At 40.7% G+C, this 21596-nt stretch overlaps 1 protein-coding gene across 1 annotated transcript in view; it reads left to right on the forward strand.

The window, feature by feature from the left end:
- The window catches only part of ZNRF3 (zinc and ring finger 3), a 93142-nt gene that overhangs the window by 58823 nt on the left and 12723 nt on the right, over positions 1-21596 (forward strand). Inside the window, exon 3 of the mRNA XM_075434821.1 lies at positions 19119-19193. Within this exon, the coding sequence (XP_075290936.1) occupies positions 19119-19193 (75 nt within the window). The remainder of the gene's footprint in view (positions 1-19118; positions 19194-21596) is intronic.

Below are 21596 nucleotides of genomic sequence, written 5' to 3' on the forward strand. Positions count from 1 at the left end.
TTGGGTTTTTTTTGTTTTGTTTTTAGTAAAACCTTGGTCTGTGTTTTCAGAAGCTTCACTCCATTTGTTTTTCCATGTGCTAAATGGGATTGGTAGCTGTACAGAATTTAGTGTGTCCATTCCCATATAGAGTTTTTAATTGCTCATCCTTCTTAGTCAGATTTATATGATGTAAAGGAAATGAAAGAGTTTAAAAAAGGTATCTCCTGTGAGAGTGCCCGTGAAAACTGGACGCTGGTTGGAAAAGGGATGTGTGTGGCAGCTGTGATTTAACATTGCCTTTGATCACAGTGCAGCCCTGTTTGAGGCAATGCTGCATGCAGGCAAAGCAAAGGCCTGGGTTTTACTGATCTCATGAGCTCCTGAATAGGGCTAGAAGGGGAATGACAGAGGAAGAAGAAAGCTTTGGAAATGAAAAGGAAACCCCATGAACCCGACCAGAATTATTGGCTGGATTTGCCTGCCAGGGAGCCGCTCAGTTTCTGCCAGGCTAATTCTGCTCCAACTTCTCTCCCCCACACCCCCGACCCCACCTCCCCCTCTCTCTTTCCTTCTTTCAGACTGTTTTTGTTTTTGAGGCATGGCTGTAGTAACTTGGTTCTCAGGCTGGGAACCCACTGAGCTGTTGCCATGGTCACTGGGAAGCTCTTAGTGCCATGTGCTTCAAAGGGAACCTTTCCCCTCCTGGAATTCTTGCCTTCTCTGCATACAGCACAATGAGACTGCTTCTCCTTTGCCTGCTGGCGCACGAGCTCCAGCAGTGTAACTTTGCTCTGAAGGAAGGGAAAAGCAGTGTTGCCTACAATACCTGTTGCATGCCTGCATCCACTGTATTGTGACGACAGCACCTGCATATGTCTGCACGTTCCAGTATGCAGCCCCCTGTTCTTCCTCTGCCCTAGTCATTTTTGAAGTGAATGACATCTGTCAAGACAGTGAAATACAACCCAGCAATGCCATTGTTTTTTTATTTCAGGATAGACAGTGAGAAAACGCTGAAGATTTGCTTTAAAGTAGCACTTCTTCCCTTTCTGCAGGCTTGAAAGTCCACAGGGAAGCATTTTGTTCTTGTTTCTCTTGCAGGGACTGGTGAAGGGACTCTTCTGTGTTAATAGGATGTGTGTATATGAGGATGTACATCTGAGTAGAAGCTAACAAAGAGAGGATGTTCCTGCTACTACAGCTTCCTGTTTTCTTGAGATCAAAGGAATCTGTAATATGAGGAAATTCCTAACAGTTCTCCCAGTATCCATTCACTTCTTTTCTCTCTTTTAAGAGTTTATTTACAAAAACATTTACACAAATAATAACTATTAGAATCTCTTGTTTTGCCACTTCATCATTGTGATTATACTACTTAGGCTGAGGCCAAAATCGTCATAACCTGAGTCTGCATTAAACAGTCTAACTGTGATTCCTAACCTTTTGTCTTGACAATTTAGTTTAAATGTGAAGATTCTTATAAGGCAGTCAAATGAGAATTCATGGGGCTGTGTTGGTATTTTAGTTCCTGAATAAAGAGTGATCTGTTGTAAGACGAGGAACAAGAGTGCCTTTGGGGAGTCGATTTTAATCCTTTTCTTTTGGAGTTACTGAAAGTAATAAAAAAAGAAAGGTAAATTAAGCAAAATCAACTTACACCTTTATATTAATAGCCTAAATTAAGCATACAGTTACATATACAAATTAGAATTGCAGTGACTATATAAGAATACCTTTTGTTTCTGTATAACATTAATAGTTTTATATACAGTTTGGATAATTTCCTGTAGAAACTGATTCAGTTCAGTTGTAGAAATACGTATGGAATTTAGGCAAATGCTCTTCCATGCTAAACTTTTTCAGAAATTAGGACTGAGCTATGCAGTAGATTAAGATCTAAAATTAATGAGAGATATGTCTAAAACCATTGTTCAATGTTTCCAAAACTTTGCTTGTTCAGATACTTTCCACTGGTAGTGACAGCTGTGGTAACCCATGCTGTGATAGGTCCTGTGCCACATGCAGTAGAAGATGCTGTCACTTGAGGAAAACTTCTTACATCCATTGAAATAGTTGGCATTCCTTTTGTGGTACCTGTTCCACAACTGCGGGACCTTTGCTGCCGTCTGTTTGTCAGCACATCTTTCTTCTTTGTAAACAGCATCTGAAAAGCATTTGGAATTGATTTTGAGGCAGTAGTCTCAAAATTTAATTTATCTGGCCAAAAAGTAATAGTATGAGTGGCTTTCAAGCTGGTTGGTTTGTTTGTTGGTTGGCTGGTTGGTTTGTTTCACTGTGTGGCTACCCGAAGGTTTGTGTTGGCAGCATAGTGTCCAGTGAAAGTAGGAAAAAGTAAGAGGAGGAGGGTAAAGGGACTGCTCTTTCTGATGGCAGTGCTGGCCTACATGCATGTCAAACTAGAGACTGAGAAAAGTTGTTCAGCAGTAGAAACCTAGTATTGGTTGTTTTGAACTCTCAGACATTCTGTGTTAAGTAGGAAGTTGTTATGAAGCAGAGAGAAGTTTCTTGAATGAGACCTGACTCCATTGGCTGTGGACTAGTTGATAGATCTACATTGCACATGCAAAACATGCCAAAACTCTGATCAAAACACAAGCTATATTGTTTATCAATGCCATTGTTTTGTAATGAAAAAACAGTACGTGTTTTGAGGAGGAAAAAAAGCATCCTGGCTAATATTAAAGACTCTGAACTTCTGAATCAGTCACATTCTTTAAGAGTCTCCATTAACTTTGCATTTAAATTTTTCATTTCTATGGTCTGTTGTCTTAGCACTGCCTAAAATTAGAGTTAACTGTGAAAAGAAGCAGTATATATAACTGTAATCCCTGCCATGCCTGTGTTTTTCTTACTGTATTTGTTCTAAAGAATATACTGAGAAACAGAGAATTACCATTTTTCTGAAGCACCAAAGAAGAACATAAGTACTGTAGTATCATACTGATTGTTTCTTGTTGTTCCCCACTTCATCATGGTTTATAATGTCCAGGACACCTGAAATGTTAACATCCATTTTAAAAAAACATAAAACATCTTTAAAAGATTATATTTGAAGTGGTACTGTTATTTGAGCAAATATTTTTGGTGTCATTTATCTTTTGACATTCTTGTTTCTTACTTCCCCAGTTTGATCAGTGTGATCAGACCTCTACAGCATATCAACAGAAAGATTTCTGGAGTTCTAACAAAATTGCATGGAGGAGGTCAGAAGAGGGGATAATATATGGTTTTTCAAGAAGAAGCTGGATTTTCATGATGACAGAAATAGTCAGTCCTCATAATCTTCCTGATAGGGACAAATGTGTATTTTTGAACAACAACAACAAATCACATAAAGTGAAATGCTTTTGCCAAAACCTCAGTGTATTTCTGCTTCCCATCTCCTTGCCTCTTCTTCCATCTTCCACAGGCCATACTCTAACAACAGGCCTATTTTAACAGATTAAAAAAGGGACTTAAATGGGGAAGAAAAAGAAAGAAATGTTGCATGTAAGAGTGTTTAGCTGCAGAGAACGTGGGGACGCGACATGAAGCAGCAGTCTCATCAGTATAGTTGAAGTCTGGAGTTCATATGTACCTTTCTCCTGTCTTTCCTCTTTAAATCCTCTCATTCCATGACTACTTTTTACCTTAATTTCAGCAGTCCCTTTGGGGAGAGAAGGGAAAGTTTGAGCACAGGTAAGAGAACTAACAAGCAAGCCAGTTAAATTCTGGAGACAGAGGAATGGTTTGCGTTGTACATGGATCATATGGTGAAAGATGTAGAAGGAAAGAAAAGAACTGGATCAAAGCCAAAGAGGGGAGTGCTCAAAGGAATGGACAAACAAGGGCTGAATCAGGTTATGCAGTTTAGAAGAAGTACTTCTATCAGGTGTTAATTCATGACTGGTCGTGGGCCCTTGCCATTGGCAACTAGTGCCAGCAATCTGTTACTGTATTATTTTACTAACTTCCTTTTTGTTTTCACTGCGCAGTTAAGAGAAGCAACAGCTATTCATGAAGAAAGGCTGTCTCTTATGTTTCTCCCTCTGGGCATTCCTTAGATTTGCTATTGTTGGATTGATTACTTTAAATAAATGTCCACTTTTAGAGTTGAGTCCTTAGCAGTCCCGACCACCATCTTCACTCCTTTCCAACCAACTGTGGGACACAGCTGCTTCTCCCTTAAGCTAAAGAAGCAGCTGTTGTTGCACAACATGTGTTACTGGAGTCTTTGCTCAGTCAGAACTCCCCGTGAAATTAATGGCAGTCCAGGCTGAGTAAAGACTAAGGAACAATTTTTTAAGATATGTCCCACATAATACTAACAACAATAATAATATTAATGATAATAATAAAAAAATATTTTGTGTGTCTTTATTTTTTGGACCCTCATGATTCTATGTGTGTTGTGAGCCTCTCAAACATTGAGAGATATTTTTATTTTACATGCAGAATCTACCTATTTCTCTAACAGGAGAAATGCACAATGGCAGACATGTTGGAAGAACTGCAGAAATGGAGTTTGAAGCAGAAAAATGAGTGGGCAAGTAAGTGCAGCTATGTTGGAGTATAGAAATGAGCACAAAAAAAGGCTGGCAAGCAGAATCAGATAAATGGATCAGAAAATTAAGAAAATAAGGAGCAGATATGGACGCAGGGAGTGAAATTATTTAGGACTTCACATGGGTGACACACCCAATTTTGGTGCACTAAGAGACAGAAGGCTTTGAAAGAAATTGGAGAACGGGGGAATGTACCCAGAGCTGCATCAGAGGGACTCTGATATTCAGAATAAAAGATGGGCAGATACAATCAGCAGTGGTAGAAAACAGTGGATCATAAGAAATTGCAGACATAAGGGCAAATGTTAATGTTTTGCAATGATTTTCACGGGATGGAAAGGGAAGAAAGAAAAAATAGAAGACAAATTGGCTTCACATCCTACTCCTTTAAGACAATTTGCCAGAAGTTGTTTTTCTGCTTGAAACTTTCTGTCTTCATGATGGCCAGGTGGATTTTATCTAGAGGTGCCTGTTTCGATTATATGATGATTTAATGTTTGCACTAAGGTCAAGGAATCCACTCCAAATGAGTCAAGCGATCATGCCGTGAATTCAAAATGAGTATGAAGTGGGCTTTTTGGTCAATGTAGGGAGCACTGACCAAGCCATTTGCAATTTCTTGAAAGTCAAGAGCTGGTCATATTTGTGGTATGAATTCTCTAGGCAGATTAGGTATATATTACCAATATTTCCATAGCTGTTGCCTTAGAATTGCTCAATATGGATATGAAACTCGCACCAAAACTATTAAAAATATCAAAAGCATGTATGTATCCTAGTTCCTTAATGTCTCAGTTGTTGGCCCATTGGTGTTTGGTTCAATTGGTAAGCCAAAAGAACAGAATCATAGAAAGTTTTGGGTCGGGAGGGACCCCTAGAGGTCATCTAGTCCAACGCACCCGCAGCAAGCAGGGACACCGCTAACTAGATCAGGTTGCTCAGAGCCCTGTCCAACCTGGTCTTCAACGTTTCCAGGGATGAGGCCTCCACCACCTCTCTGGGCAACCTGTTCCAGTGTTTCACCACCCTCATTGTAAAGAATTTCTTCCTTATATCCAGCCTAAACCTACCTTGTTTTAGTTTAAAACCATTACCCCTCGTCCTGGCACTGCTGTCTCTACTAAAATACATCACAGACATTTAATTATTCAAAACGCTCAAAGAACTTGGTCAGCCTAGGATAGGAAAAAAGATGGATCTTAGCCCCAAGGATCCAAATAGTGAGCTTTTTTTTGTGGGGGGAAGGCATTTGCGAAGAGCACAGAACGCATAGACTCTTGAGTCCATGAACAGTGTTGAAACTCCAGAGGTTCCCTTTAGCTGACTGTAAGGGACTAATGAGCCAGCCTGGTTGTTTATGGGCTGTGGTTAACCTCTTGCAAGTTAGGATTTCCTGTCACCAGCAATGAGCTGTGACCGCCAGCACCACAGTGTTAATGATGAGGTAGGGGCTGATGAATGGCTGGACTCCAGACAGCAGCCTTCACTGGCAAAGAATCAAGTGGCTAGAGGGGGAAAAACATTGATGTCTACAAGAGAAATAATGCAAACTTCAGAACCTATAATTCCCGTGTTTAAAAAAAGAAAGGGAGAAAGAAACTGGGGATAAATTCAAACCAAGTGAAGCTTTTATCTGTGCATTCTGAATAGAAGATTGTTCTTCAGCAAAACTGTCTGCAAAAGCCAGGCCAGATAAAACAATATGCAGGCTGCTTGCCTCCAAGTAACCAGAAATTGTTGGCTCCGAGTAGCCTACTCTGAGAAGCCAACCTGCTGGGAGACGTTATCCAAGCAACGGCCTGAATGTAATTCCTCCCGCTGTGGAATGGCTCTTTGGCAAATGAAGACCCTAATTAGAGATGGAAGGGTTTCTATTTTGTTTTTCTTTAATCCTTACCCTGAGGCCTCTGCAATACAGCCATGTCTCTGCTTGTGTGCAGAGAAGTTTCCAGTTTCCCTTTGTAACAAAAATCCTCCACCATTTTTATTCTCCTCCCCTCCCCCCTTTTTTTTTTTTAAGAATCAACAAACAACAAGGGCCCACCGCAGTCTGGGACCTTGAAACTAATCTAATCCAAAACCAAGTTTAAAAGAAAGTCCATGTCATATTAGGGAGCCCATGGAAAGTTGCTAGATAAACTGGAATACTAACCCACCATGTATCTTTTTACTACTGAACCTATACCCAAGTCGATTCTTGCAGTAGAGAGGGAGACGAGGAGAGAGAGAGGGAGAGGGATGACGGAAAGGGAGAGGGAGGATCTTAGTGAATCAGTAGTATTCTGCTGGATACCAAGGGAATGTTACATATCTTTGTTCATTCAGAGAGATTGAAGTCCCTGAGTGGGGATTACATGAACACTCTGTAGTGTTGGATGCAGATGCTCATCCCTGACAGAGAGGACAGGACCTGCAGGGGAATACACTACAGTGTTTTAACTTTAATATGCGTAGAAGTAAAAATACATTTACTGCTTGACAACTCACCTAGGTATATATGATGTCTGTCTGAACTTACTCTTACAGACCGCATGCAGGCACGTAATAACCCTGCAAAGAGCACTGCATTTTTTGTCACTATTGAGACTTGGATCTACTGTTTCATCACTGCAGAGGATGATTGTGTTATCTCTAAAATGTCCTTGTTTACAGTAAGTACCAACCTATGGATGAAGGCCAGCTACTTGAGGATGAGACTAAGCAAGACAGATGATACTAAGCAAAAGACACGGTGAATTTTCATTCCTGTCAGTTTCTTACATTTGAAAATAAGTATATACCCAAAATTGTCCATAATCACTCTAAATTTTTCATGCTTAGTAATGCTTTCTTTCATTTCTTCTCAGCACTTTTGGTGGGCTGTAGTCGTATTCATATCTTGTCTTGCCTTCCAGATATAGAGGATAGCTGTATGATATTAATGAGAGCAAAGCTCTTCAGGCTTTTGAATAATTTTTGGTTAATTTAGATGTGTCAGCCTATCTTGGATAGACTACTGAAAGACCTGTTCTATACTCTTTATGTAATTTCACACAGGCTGAATCTGTTTGAAATTTCTCCTCTTTCCTAAAATTATTAAATATTTACCAAAAGTGGGTTGGGAACGATGGCCCAAAACTGTTGTTTTCCTGAAAAGAGCTTTCTGCAGTAAGGTGAAACTTGTTTCTTAGGAGGATTGAACTTCCCCATTGAATTGACTGAGATTGGATGGAATTCCTGCAGCACTTCCAATTTTTGAAAGTTTTGACATCTCCCGTTCTAAATGAAAGACATATTTCTTATAAGTCTTCGTTTTCTCTTTTGATGTATATACATACCAATTTATAATTTTAAGGTTGTTTTCCATTAGAGCACATGCCTTGTGTATCTGAGATAGGAGGAACTTTGGTACATTCTAAATATTTACACAGCTTGGATTCTATAGGGATGGATTCTTACAGTGCTCTAGGTTAATAGTTCCTTTAATTTACAACTTCTCCAGCACTGTCCCATATCTCAGTTTTTTAAAGACTTCTCTCAGCACCACAGCATGCTTGTAAGTATATTTATGTAATTATCTTAGGTACAGTTTGCTGTTTCTAGTTCATCTACTTTCAGTACACCTTCAATGCAAAGATAAAGTTAAGAATTATCTGCGTTGCCTGTAGTGGTATTTTATAGTGTGTGATTCTTTAGTACATAATTTCCAAAATATACTCATCTTGTGACCATTATATTTTGAAGGTAACTGTATATAGGAATTCTCTTGCCCTGAAAAAGCTGGAAGGGTTATAAAATGTAGCAGCATTTCTGTGTAACACCATCAATTGTCAGGAATGCATCCACCCACTTCTGCTGAGTGTGCTAGTTCTCTGTGAGTATGTTCATTGAGTTCAAGACCTCAGTAGCTTCCTGTGCTCTCTTCCAGTGCTCACCCTTCTCTCTGTGACTGTGCCTTCTCATAGCAACAAGACTGCTGGCCCGGAGAATGGTCTGTGGTAGCAGAGGGCAGGTTTTTGGGAACGGAGTCCCATGACACTGAAATGTGTCACAAGAGATTTGCAACCAGCAGACTTCACTGTGTTCAGGATTAAATAAATGTCTTCTTCATCTTGTTTTTACTTGGTTTATACTCAGAACTGATCACAATGTTTCTCCTAGCCCCAGGAAAGAGAGGTACTTTTGTTTTTTTTCTTCCGCATTTTGACTGAGAGCCTCAGTACTGAGTGGTATGGATCACATTGGTATATATAGTTGATGTGATTATGTACTGCATGAGGTGATATTTTTCTTAAAACTACAAGTACATAGTTTTTTAAGTTTTTAAATTTTTTTACAGAGAATTATATTGGTTTTTAATTGTGATTATGTTTTTAAATTTAAAAATACTACTTTGCACTTTCTATTTCTATACTTCCTAATTGATAAAGCAACTGTCGCAATGCCATATAATGCTGTATCTGTAGGGCACATATATAAAACATATCCCAAAGTGCCAGAGAAGTTCAGCTGGGTATTCCAGTTGGGAACAGGTTTTATGCTGGTGTGATACTCAGGGATTTGACTATCTTGTGATATTCTGCCTTTGCTTTCAGACAGAAATCTGAAAGTTCCTTTTTCATTATCTCAGAAAAGGTTTGAAATGGCGTCCTGCTTATGCTTGGCTTATGTTAAGTTTCTGGAATTACTGGGGAATTGTACATTAACAGGACTGAGGCATCAGCTGGTTAATTTGTAACTTCTGCTGTTTGCAGAGCAGATGATGCCCTTTTCTCCTTCCTCCTCTGCGCTGCAGAATTGGCCTGTGGCCTGGCTTTCTAGCTCCAGTGGTGGTTCAAGGAGCAAGGTATTTTTGGTGATTGACTGAGCCTGATAGCAGTGTAGGAGAGAGACAGGGGATGCCTGTGTTGTTCAGATGTTGTTTGTATTTCCTGCAGCTCTGAGAGAAAAAGAGGTTTTGTAGTTTGACAATTGTAATGAAAAGGTGTATTTGACATAGTGTTGAGGAGTTTGTGCAGGGTTCTCAATGGTAAGCAGAGTGGAGCAGGCTGTTTCACTGGAGTGTCTTTGCCTGTGGCTGTTCCATGCTTTTGCAAGTACACTTGTGAGTCTGTGCTAGAAATGGGTTTTATTATGCTAATGAGATAATATTATATTTTATTTTCCCCAACAGTAGCTGCTGCTAACTGAATATATTATAGATAGTCAAGTGTCAATAGGAAACACACTTCCATGCTTACTTTAGCAAATAATGTTCCAGATGTATTTTCAAAATCATCTGAATAGTAATATCCACTGTAGTTGGTGTTTTAGCAGCCAGTATACCGGTGTTCTCAAACATACTGACAGATTTTGCTGAGCTGTTTTGGGGTTCTTTTTTTCATCCTCCTTAATGGGATATCTCTTTTGTGCCCAGTTATGGAGAGGAGCATCTAAAGTATTCCAGTGCAGAGTACTTTCATTTCTTCAGTAGTGAATATAGTGCTGTAAATCCTGCTGTGCTGTGATATGGAATCAAGGTGGAAAGAACTTTCTGAAATCCATGTTTAACGTGGTCCTGATAGCAGATTGCACTTGGCTTGAAGAGAGAACCTTTATATCAAGCAGAAGTCACAGTCACACCAAAAACCAGGTTAGGATCTTATTGTCTAGCTTCACCTGATGCCATTTTTGTCATACTGAAATGTAATGCTGCCACCCATAGCTGCCACCCATAGAATGGGGGTGCAGTTCATACCTACTGCTCGGTTTAATAGGGTTCTTTAAGGTATACATCTCTTCTGAAGAAGTTAAGGGCTTTGAGAGCATTGGGGTACAGAATGCTATTCAGCTGACTGAAATGGCAAACTGGCAGTGGCAACATCTGCTTGTCAAGACCTGCAGGTTCATCGTGCCTTTTATATAAGAACCAGTGGTCTCTTTCTCGTCTATAGAACTTCCTGGGTTTGTCCACACTTAACTGAAGACTCCTTAAAGCTCACGAGTTTCTGCAGAAGTCAAACCCTGATAATGTAGGCTCCTGATGCTTATTTTGTCACCAAAGTTGTCCTCTGCTAATAAAACAAAATCAAATGAGGACACGTCTGCAGAAGGTAACTAGAAAATTTGATATTCTAGAACCTGGTATGGCATTTTCTGTATCATAGCTCTGGTAATATTGTCTACATCTTTGTGGTCTCACTTGATTTTGATATGGAGAAAACAGGGGCAAATTAGTTGGTTTGTGAGTGCTAAAAATTATTGGAACAGATTTTGCTACTTTGAGTCTGCTCAAGAGAAGACCATGACCACTGAATTGCTATATTCATGATTTATTTTGGTGAAATATTGCAGATGGAAACCTCATCCCTTCAGTTGTATTCCCTAGCAGTCAAGATTGTTGAAATCCTTGACCTACCTTTCCAGAGCAATAAAGCAAGACACTGGACCTTTTAATTGAAGATCATGTTCCTTGGAGTCACAGAGTATGCAAGTTGCTTGCTACTGAGTATTGCTTACATGTTAACAATACACTGTGTGAGAGGCTGACCACTTATTTCAGAGGACCAAAGACAGTTGATGAAAGAATTAGCTACAAAAAGCTTCTACTTCATGCCGCTTGAATAATCTCACTCTTTTGGCAGATTAATAACCGCTAACTCCATGATGTGGAGAGTTCTGATATGGAATAGTGGATCTGATGAGCTGGATTAAACAGAAAATATGTCTCAAGTTCAATGATTTTTAGTTCATAGAGAAATTGAGGGGGAAAACCTCAAAAACTGACAGAGGGAATGCAAGTTTGGTCAGGCTGGCTCAGTTGTCAGCTAAATAAGGATGTATGGAACAATTTTCTTGACTGCTTTGTTCCACAATCTCTGCACAGAGTTAGAGCAACCCAACTATTATATTTTTGCCCCAAAAAGCATGAGATGTATTGAAAAAAGAAGAAAAGGGAAGAGGAAGAAGCCATGGTTATACCCGTTGGAGCTGTGCTGTTTCCCTCAGTTCGGACTGAAAGTAATGTTCTGCTTTTGGGATCCATAGGATGGTCTTTGGCATGCTGTATCCTTACTCTTTTGCTTTCCCTCTTGTTCATTTTGGAGGATCAGCTAATAGTACAATGCTGGCACCTGATGGAATAGAGTTGTGATAGTTTGCTAAAAGCTCTTTACTGGCATCTGTACTGGTTACAACTAAACTATTGCCCCATCTCCCCTTCCTGTCTTTGTCATTTTCTTAACTCAGAGAATAAATGAACTCCCTCATGTACCACATATCATAGTTATAATTAATATTTGTTATTTACAGTGATCTAAGTTCCAATGAGGGAATTCCTAGAGTTGGATGAACGATCCAATTAATCCAGGAGGCTAATCCAGGTAGACAGATACATAGTTCTAAATGTAAGAGCATTTGAGAGAACATAGTGTTAGAATAGCACGACATATCTGTGGGTTTACACAGGTAGCCAGTACTTTTAAAGCATCTTTTTCTCCCTTTAGTCTGTCAGTTTTATCTAGGATGTTAATTTTTTTTTTTTAAAAAGTGTATTTGTGAATAGTAATCTGGCTCTACCAATAGCCATTTTCAACAGAAGGTATTGTTACTATCTTAATAAAGGTATAATGCATTACTATGTCTACGTAAATGGTACAGCTAAAAGTGATTAATGAACTTTGATTTCCCCACCTATGGGTCCAAGCCTTAGTCCTTCTCTCATCTGTAATTTATTCACTCTCTGCGACCCATTAGATTAGTGTCATGTTCATATGTAAGTACAGCTGTATATTGTGAGGGAGTTCTAACTCTGGCAAAGAAGTAAATGTCACGAATAAAGGCTAATATTGGTATGATTTTTCTCTTGAACAGGAACCCTGTTAAGCAGCTTTTCTTCTTACATTGGTTTCTCCACTGTTGCATTATAACTGACATATTAATTGGAATGAGGCCATACTAGAAAGCAGAGGAGGAGATGCTTGCAATGTTTATATCTGCAAGCATGTGAGGTCCTTCTAGACGTCAGCAAGTGGCTGACCTTCTTACTGTTTTGATTGTTGCTGTCCTACCTGATTTGAATGAATGAGAGGCAGCAGTGCATCTGCTTAATAATCATCTCGTCCCTTGGGTTGAAAGTTTGTCTCATCAAGGAAGTTGTTGCCTCCTTATTGTATTATTGTGGCCCACAGGATGGGAGTGTGCAGAGCTCTTCAAATCTTTCTGGTGTTCTTTGAGGTAAAACTAACTAAAATTTCCTCAGGCCTGGAGATGTGAAGAGGTACTTTCCTCTCATGCTCTCTAGATTACAGGGCCTAGTAAATTCTTCCACATTTTAATCTGAGACAGTATTTAATGTGCATCTTACTCGTAACACTTATCAACAGTGAGTTCATAACAGGTAAGAACAAGCTCTAAAATCGGCCTTCTCCATGAGCTATGATAATCTCTTTGCAAATTAAAACACTACAGAAACACAGATGAGGCAAATATTACATATTTGCAATAAAAAATCATCTTAAAATGTGTGATAAACACACCATATCCTTCTGTTTACATTTTTCTTCGAGTATAAAGTAGCCACATATATTCTTCAGCAGAGGGCTTCTGATAAAGTCTAGGCTGGTGATGTTTAAGGAATTGAAGAAGGGCAAATTCAGAGCTGGGTTTTGTATCACTATCATTTTAGCTTAGAGGCACTTACATCCAACATTCAACTAGAGAAGATAGTCAAATGTCTACCAGGTGTTCGAGTGAAGTCTAGCAAATGGCGGATCTCCTTTTAATGCTCATTTACAAAGAAAAACTTAGGGTGTCATTTGAAAAAGATTCCTAAAGTGGCCAAAACTCAACAATAGTTACAGTCAAGGTGCATATTCTCTGTATTTTGATACAGACAAGTACAAATCTTTGCTGGTTATTTTAACAGCATTCTTCATGAACTTGATTGCCTTAATCTGCTTTTGTTATCTTCTCCCGTACTGAACAGATGACTTAATCCAAGTGATAAATAATCAAGTTTACTGTAAAGGGTTAGCAAAATAAAAATCCAAAAGAAACAGGTCTTTTTGCACTTTCTCTGCAGTCTCTTAGTCATGACTGGTGTCAGTAAGCACTACTAGACTCCTCTCAGGCACAACTTGCACACACCTAGGAAGTTGGGAGTATGATTCAGGGTATATGTTCCTTTCCCTCTGCACCAGGGATGCCTTTTGACCATCCTTTGACGGTACTATTTCATCCTAAGAGATTCAGTTCCGTTATACAGCCCTGGACTTGGGGCATTTAAGGCAGAATCATTCATTGCTTTCTCTATTTTATTCTGGTCTACTTGTTTTTCAGATCTGTAGATTGAACAGGGATTGTGAGATTGACAATGGAGTGATTTTTAATCTTCTGGACCTGCTGCAATATTGAGGTCAAATAGGTTTAAATCAAACCCCTAGACATTTGTCTGCCTTGTCCTTTTTATTTTCAGCCGATTCACACTAGCTATTACGTTTAGTTTTGTAGTATCATTAATGCACAAGACAGTAGATTTTTGAAGCTTGTTTTTTTTGGCTTTCTAAGGGGAAACACTACTAACTTGCCTAATTGTTCCATGCCTGGTTTATGATTAACTGAAATGTCTTGAACCACTCTGATGTTGTATACTACATCAGATGAAGAAGAAAAAATCCAACAGAAACTGCTGTGAAGACTTGAAAATACTAATTTTTAATGGCACTAATATTTAAAAAAGTATCTGGTAGTTACTTTTAATTCTGTTACCAACAAGAATAGGGATTTATCTGCAGTTCTGTGCTAAACTGATTTTGCATGTATTTTTCAGGGGGTAAAAAAAAAGTCACAGAACTTGAAACCCGTATACAAAACATTAGTTCAAATGGAATCTGAATCTGTATACAAGTAAAATCAGTACACAAGAAAAGGTTAGAATGAATACTGGAATTACAGCTTCTAGCATTTGCTGCTGTAATAGTTGCAACACATGGCTGCAAAATGTCCAGTGCAGTTACAGACTGCAATTTTCTGTGCTTCATTTACTGCTTTTGTTACTCCAGATTGCTAGGATAATTTTAAAATACAAATATTATTCCTTATCAGGTGGTGTGCTCTGTCTGTATCACCAGTCCATGATGTTATCATGCTGTAAATGGACCTCTTCCTGTTTCTTTGCCCTTTCAGCAATTCTAAAAATTTATTCTTCCCCTCTAATTGTGCTGTATAGGCTACCTCTGCATGGGCAGTCTGTTATCAACATCCAGTGAAAATGCTTGTTGTTACTCTGTCTTCTCTTTGGGCCCTGTGTTTCTGGCAATGTTGTAGTTGCATTTACTGCGACATTCTGAAACTGATCTATGAAAGGAACGTGCAAAGTTACCACTGCTCATAAGATCTGAAAATGAGAAATGGAGATTTTTTCCTCCTTCTGGAAGTGTCCAGACCTGTGAGGGCCTTTCCACTGCATTGTAATCAGTATTGATGGGACCTAAAGGCGGGGCTAATACATGGAAAATGAAATTTAACTTATTCAGAGCTATCTCTGAGTTCATACAATAAGCAATGTGAGATTCAGGCCGTGATTGACTTACACAGTTTCTCATCTGGGGAGTACACAGTCAGGGAGCTGGTTTGAGCTCATATAGAAAGAGAGGGCTGCCGTGTGAACAGTATGAACCTTCTTCATATTGCAGGGATTACCACATATAATTGTGACAAGAGATGCATACAGGAGGACTCCTTGGTTGTGTAACAAATTTCCACATTTGGAACTTCATTCCTAAAAATGAAAGAAGAAACTGAGGAGATTTCTCTTTTTTTTCAGCTGTATACTCCCAGATTTTTGTTAGGTCTGCCTTGCTGATCAGCTGTGTTCCACCAGAAGTAGTTTTGAGAGGGTTTTTTTTTAACGTAAGGCAGTTCCAAACCACAGCACTTGGACATAGTAGCATAGGTTGCAAGTGCAAACTATTGCAATTTTTTACACCATTATTACATATAACACAAGGGGGAAATGCCAGTAATAGTTGCCCCCTGTAAAAAAACGTAACTCACTTCCACAAAAATGACAGTAATTTCAGATGGTGAGTTAAGGTTGTGCTTGTCAAATAACATGCTAAGTGACTTGTCTCTGTCCTATAAAGACCTACTTATAGCTAACCTATATTTTGTATTTTATTAGGTTTGTACTGAAGGACAAAAGAATTTTTGAATTGCCAATACAGGGCTTGCTGAAGATTGTAAATTCCAGTCCTGCTTCTAGGACTAAGGCATGCTTAGTACAGTCTACATCAGTGTTTGTGCACAGTTGAGCCCTGTGTTTCTGCATGTCAGACATCTAGTTAGCTGCTGGCCTACACAGAACACATGTAACTATCCTGGGGCTCCAACTGGGATGTAGGAGCACTTCACAGAAAAAGTGAAAGTTATGATGGTGGTGCTTGCATACAGTGGCCATGTAGAGCAAACGGGTCAGAGTTCATTGCTCTGTAGCAGTGCAGGCTTTCAGACTCTGAATGCAAAGAAAGACTGGGAGTTTGTTGTCACTATGAACAAGGAGAGATCATTTGAATTACTAAAAGTGCAGTTATCAATTTTTTTGTTTTTATTTTTACAAAAAAGGACGACTACTGTTGTGTAGTGATAGTTATTTGTCTTCTGTGGTTTAAAATAAATAATCTCAGAAAGGGATATGCCTGGCACCTTTACTGCTTTCTGTCAGTTGCATGGGAATTGAATTGAGAAAATGCCTGTTTGTTTGCCACGGGAATTGTAAAGGTAAAGCACATACCAGTACAACTTTTTTTCCTCCCCCTTCATCCAATGTGTGTCTTCGTTTTTGATCTAGGTTTTGGCCACTTTGCTTAGAAGAGTGATGTAGGGGCAGTCTTTAAATGTGGAATAGCTCAAAATGGTGAAGTCACATGCCTGTTACAGACTGGCATTATTTTAAGTGGTACTTGCATTGCTGTGTTATTTTAAGCTGTCCTGATTACTGATTAGTGGACAGGATATTTTCAAAGACGTGTTAGCTTTAATTGTCCCACGTTTTTTGGGGGGTGAGGAAGGAGGGCCGTAGGGGCAGCCAGGCCTTCCGGGGCGCCTCGCGAGCGTAGAGCAGCTTTCTGAGGCGGGCAGCCAGGCCGCCAGCCCAGGTGCACGCCGGACCCCCGGCTGTCATCTCGAACTGAAGGGGAGGAGATGCATACCAGACGAAAAAAAGTGCCTGCGCTCAGGCCCCAGCCTGCTCGCACTCGTTTGCTTCTCAACAAAGTGCAGCCGTGTAACACACGAGCCGGGGGGCGGGGGGCACGGCAGGCGGTGGTGCGCTCGCGGCTGCTCTCTGATCTCTTGCCAGCGAAACCTGGAGGGTCAGGCGGGCTGCCGCCAAGCCGCGGAGCCGGGGCCCCGGGAGCGGGCTCCGCGGAGCGCGCCGCCGCGGCTGCCCGGTGCTTCCCGCGCAGGGTGCTCGGGAGCTGGAGGGTCGTCTCGTAACCGGCCTCCACTGCCGAGGCCGCGCTGTGCGAACGAGTCTCTTTAGCACCGGGAGTCTGGCGCAGGGCCAGGCTCCCTAGTGACGCGGGGGGAGGCCGCATGTTTTCCGCGAGCGAGCACCGCATCCCTTCGCTTGGGATCCGGATCTAGACCCGAGCGAGGGAAAAAAACCCCGCGTTTTCCCGACGGCTGCCTACCACCCTTCGCGCCCCCAGGCAGGGCGTCACTTCCGGGGGTGGGGCGGGGTCTGCGCCACCCATTGGGGCGGTTTCTGCTTGGCCGCGCATGGGCTGCTGCCCAGAGGCAGAGCCGAGGCCCCTAGAGCCGTGTGCGGGGAGGCTGGCAGCCCGGGAGAGGCATGGCGAGCGTGCAGAGCGTCCGCGAGTGGCGAGTGAGCGCTGCTGGTGAAAGACGGCTCGGGCCTGTGTCTGTTTGGGACCGCGCACAGGCCGCTGGTTGCAGTTGGCCGGAGTTAAACTAGCTTAGCAAGTTTGCAGAAGTGGGCAGGTGGCAGACCATTCACCCCACTTGCTGCTATATTCTCCAGCACGATTTTTGAACCCAGTACTTTTCATCTCTTAACAGCTGATTTTGCAATACAAAGTAAGGAATACAAATTACATCTTGTTGGTGAAAACTTAATGAATGGCTGCGCTGTATTCTGCTCATTCGGTGTGTTTACAAAATTCAGAGTTTCTTTTCTGAACCAACCTGAAAAAATCTCTTTAAAAACAGCTTCAGAGATCAAAGTGCCTTGCTTGTTGAGTGACCGTCCTCAGAGAACAATCTAAATAGCCTGAACAGCTCTAGACGCACTGCATGTATGTAAAAGGTGCCTTCTAGGGAAACCTGGATGAGCCTTTACCTCAGGGCCACGGTAACAGAGACCGTGTACTAGATTCCTTTTTAACTTTTCCTCTCCAACAGCTGTTTGTGATTAGCCAGGTGTGCTGACTTCAAAGGTGACAAATACCTGCTGGACTCAGAGACCCTATTTGGGAATTGCTTTCCCTCATGTGCTGTTTGATGGGCTTGATTGATTTACAATACAAACAAAAAATAAGAATAGAGCAAAGAAAGTGATCTGTAAGTGTTCAAACTAACAGCTCTGTACTGGCCAACATTCTTCCTGGAAAACACTGAGTGATATTTCATAATTTATCACTTTCATATGTTTCTTTTATATCTCAATTTAAGTTCAGGTTCTGCTAGTCTGCATGAAACAGCCAGTGTCCTCTTGTTTGGTAGTGTGATTGTGATAGCTGTCATTGCTTGGAGAAATAGTTATTTGCATTCTGCATCCAACAAAGTCAGTAAGAGCTTTGAAAAGTTACTGGGAATGTTTGCTCTGTGGAGCCGTTGAGCAACATTTGAACAGAACGTACAGAGGCACAGTAGCAGAAATGGTAAAAATACCCTGTCTTAGCCTCGGTGGTTAAAATACTGTTTTCTCCATCCCAGAGGATTTTAATATGTTCTAGTATCTTCTCTGTGCTGTTAGTTAACTCCAGGTTTTGACTTCATATATGATGAAAAACTCTGCACTTAAATAGGTCTAATCTAAGAAGTGGTGTGTGCAACAGTTCTGACCTCTAACGGTCAGAAAGAGCAGTATTCTCTGAGGCACTTTTTGCAAGGATTGTGAAATACTAGACTTTGTCATGACTGTGAGAATGACACTGAAAAGATGTAAAGAATGTGGTCCACCTTTATGTTCTACACTAGTGAGCTTGTCTCTCCATTCCAAGTCACAGGGAAGATTGTTTTTAATGACACTTCCATGTAACATAGAGAAAAAGAACATAATTTAATTGTAAAAAATTTGTACATTTAAAGTCTTTAGAGAATCTAAATCACATTTGAATTCCTTTAAAAGTTTGTTGAAGTAGGAGTTTGAAAAGGAAGGGGCAGAGAGATTGTAGAATCTGTAGTGAAGTTTAAACACATTCGATGCTGGTTAAGAAACTCCTGTGTTTATAATTACTCTGTCATTTGTTTTAGCTACACAGAAGCACAAAAATGTTAAGTTTGCTATCTGGAGATGAGGAGAGGGAGTAATTTTTGAGGTAAGAAGTCATCTTTTGGGTGGGACTGAGGATGCTGTCTTTCTTATTGCAGGCAAAACGAGCAGTACAGCGAGGAGCCACAGCGGTCATCTTTGATGTTTCTGAAAACCCAGATGCCATTGATCAGGTATGAAGAAGGGAGCCTAGTTTTGTTACAGCCTCTGTTGGGTTCTTTTAGGGTTGCTGAGGCAAGACTTAAGAGCATACAGGTCTCAGAGCACACCTACCTTAAGACATGCAGCTACTGACCCTGGGTGACATGGTGGTGTGATTTTTCTGCTCATCTTCTGGCAGGCAAGGAGCAATGGAGGTGTTGAGGATGTGGTAAAAAGAGAAAAGTTTGGGGAGTTATTTTTTTCTTCTAGCCTTTGGTAGACTCCAGAATCGAAGTCTGGGATTGGGGTTTTGAGAAAGGATGGAGTCAATTTTTTTGTATGCCATTATCTAGTCAAGGAGTTTTTCTTTGCCCAGCTCTGGGTACAAAACACAGGGTGTTTGGCCCTACCAAGCTTGTGATCGATAGTATTGGTGAGCAGCTGCTATTTTTGAGGTTTCAGAATGGCTTTCAAACCAGGTTCTAAACAAGATTCTTACAATTCTGTCCTGGTTGTGGCTGGGATAGAGTTAATTTTCTTCCTAGTAGCTGGTATAGTGCTGTGTTTGGGATTTAGGGTGAGAATAATGTTGATAACACACTGATGTTTTAGTTGTTGCTGAGCAGTGCTTACACCAAGTCAGGGACTTTTCAACTTGTCATACTGCCCTGCCAGCAAGGAGACTGGGGGTGCACAGGAAGCTGGGAGGGGACGCAGCCAGGACAGCTGACCCCAAGTGGCCAAAGGGATATTCCATACCATATCATGTCATGCTCAGCCTATATATCAGGAGGAGAAGCTGGGCAGGGCCTGCTGCTCAGGAACAGGCTGGGCACCAGTCGCTTGGCGATGAGCAATTGTTTTTCATTTGCATCACTTGTCTTTTGGTGGGTTTTATTTTTCTCTCTTTTTGTTGTTTTCCTTTTAATTACAATTTATTATAATTTTTATTTTATTTTATTTTATTTCCGTTATTAAACTGTTCTTATCCCATGAGTTTTCTCACTTTTAGTTTTCCAATTCGCTCCCCCGTCCCACCGAGGGCGTAGTGAGCAAGCACCTGTGTGATGCTCCGTTGCTGGCTGGGCTTAAACCACACCAAAATCTTAGAAACATTTCTTTCTTCTTCACAGCTGATGATTTCTGGCCTACATATTTTGTAGACAGGCAGGGTTTTTCTTTTTTTGGGGTCTTGGTACAACTTCCATCTTTTCATTTGAAGTGGGTGAGGTAATAGCTTTGACAAGATCCTTCCAGCCAATTCTGAGTTATTTGAGTAGAGAGAAGAAACATAACAAGCACAAAAATAGTCTGTATTTGATTTAGTTTTGTTTTGAAACAAACCTGCTGTTTCTGCTACAGCAGGAACAAGTGAAGCAAACTATTTTTAAGTGCAGCCTGAATTTCTTGGGGAAAAGAGACACCATCAGTGTTTACATTAAAAAAAGCTGGCTTTAATTCTGAAATGAGCATCTGTTGAACAAAGGAATGCAGACCCTGTGCAATGGATGATTTGAGAACTGTGTTCTGCATGTGCGTCAAGGCTACAGCCTTGATCTTGCAGACATTCTCAGGGATATTTTTACCCCTTTTGTACACAGCAAAATTATCAGCACAAAAATGTAATCTGACTTTTTCCAGTTTTTTCTTTGTATTACAGCTTCCAGTTACTTTCAGCCACCCTGCTCTTAACTTGTGAAGCTGAGTTACTGCCTGTTGCTCTTTTCTCTGTACCAGCAGCAGCTGTCCTTCCTTGATTCTTCGTAATAAACTGGGTGCAACTCTCCCCAGTAGCTGGGAAACTAGTGTAGTGGATGATGGAATATTTTGGGTGTACCAATAAAATGGAAGGTTAGTGGCTTAGTGCAGTAGATGACAAAGTAGGCTCTATACGAGGACACAGCAGCAGCCTATGCAAACATTCCCAAACAGGAGAGAAATGACCAGACCTAGCTCTCATACTCGTAAGCATAGAGTTACTTGATTGGGTCCCTTCTCATGCTGCTCTGGACACTTGTGTTTCATGCATTTTGATTCTCAGCCAAAGTCTTGACAACCCTTGACATCAGGAGATGCTAATTAATTAGTCTGTAAAATAAATACCATTTTGGCAGTCACAATGGAATTGTGGAAAACAATGACAGATGGGTAGCAATGGAAGAAAAACTCACATGAGATAATCTGGAGTATCTTTGATGCAAATTAAAGCATCCTAAGACACTGAGGGGAGCTGTTTAGGAAGCTTTCCCAGGTATGCTTGTTACCAAGCAATAGATCAACTAAGGGAGAGTGCTTTGAAAGGGAGAAGTGGAGTATTATGAAAGGCGATCCTTCCTACTAGTCAATGAACAGAAATAGAAGGCAGGCCTGACCAGGAGAATTGTCCTCAGACAATTTGGTAGCAGAATTGCTACCAAATGAAAGGGCTTTGCATA

This window comes from Opisthocomus hoazin, chromosome 13 (assembly GCF_030867145.1).
Source record: "Opisthocomus hoazin isolate bOpiHoa1 chromosome 13, bOpiHoa1.hap1, whole genome shotgun sequence".
Classification (NCBI taxonomy): domain Eukaryota; kingdom Metazoa; phylum Chordata; class Aves; order Opisthocomiformes; family Opisthocomidae; genus Opisthocomus; species Opisthocomus hoazin.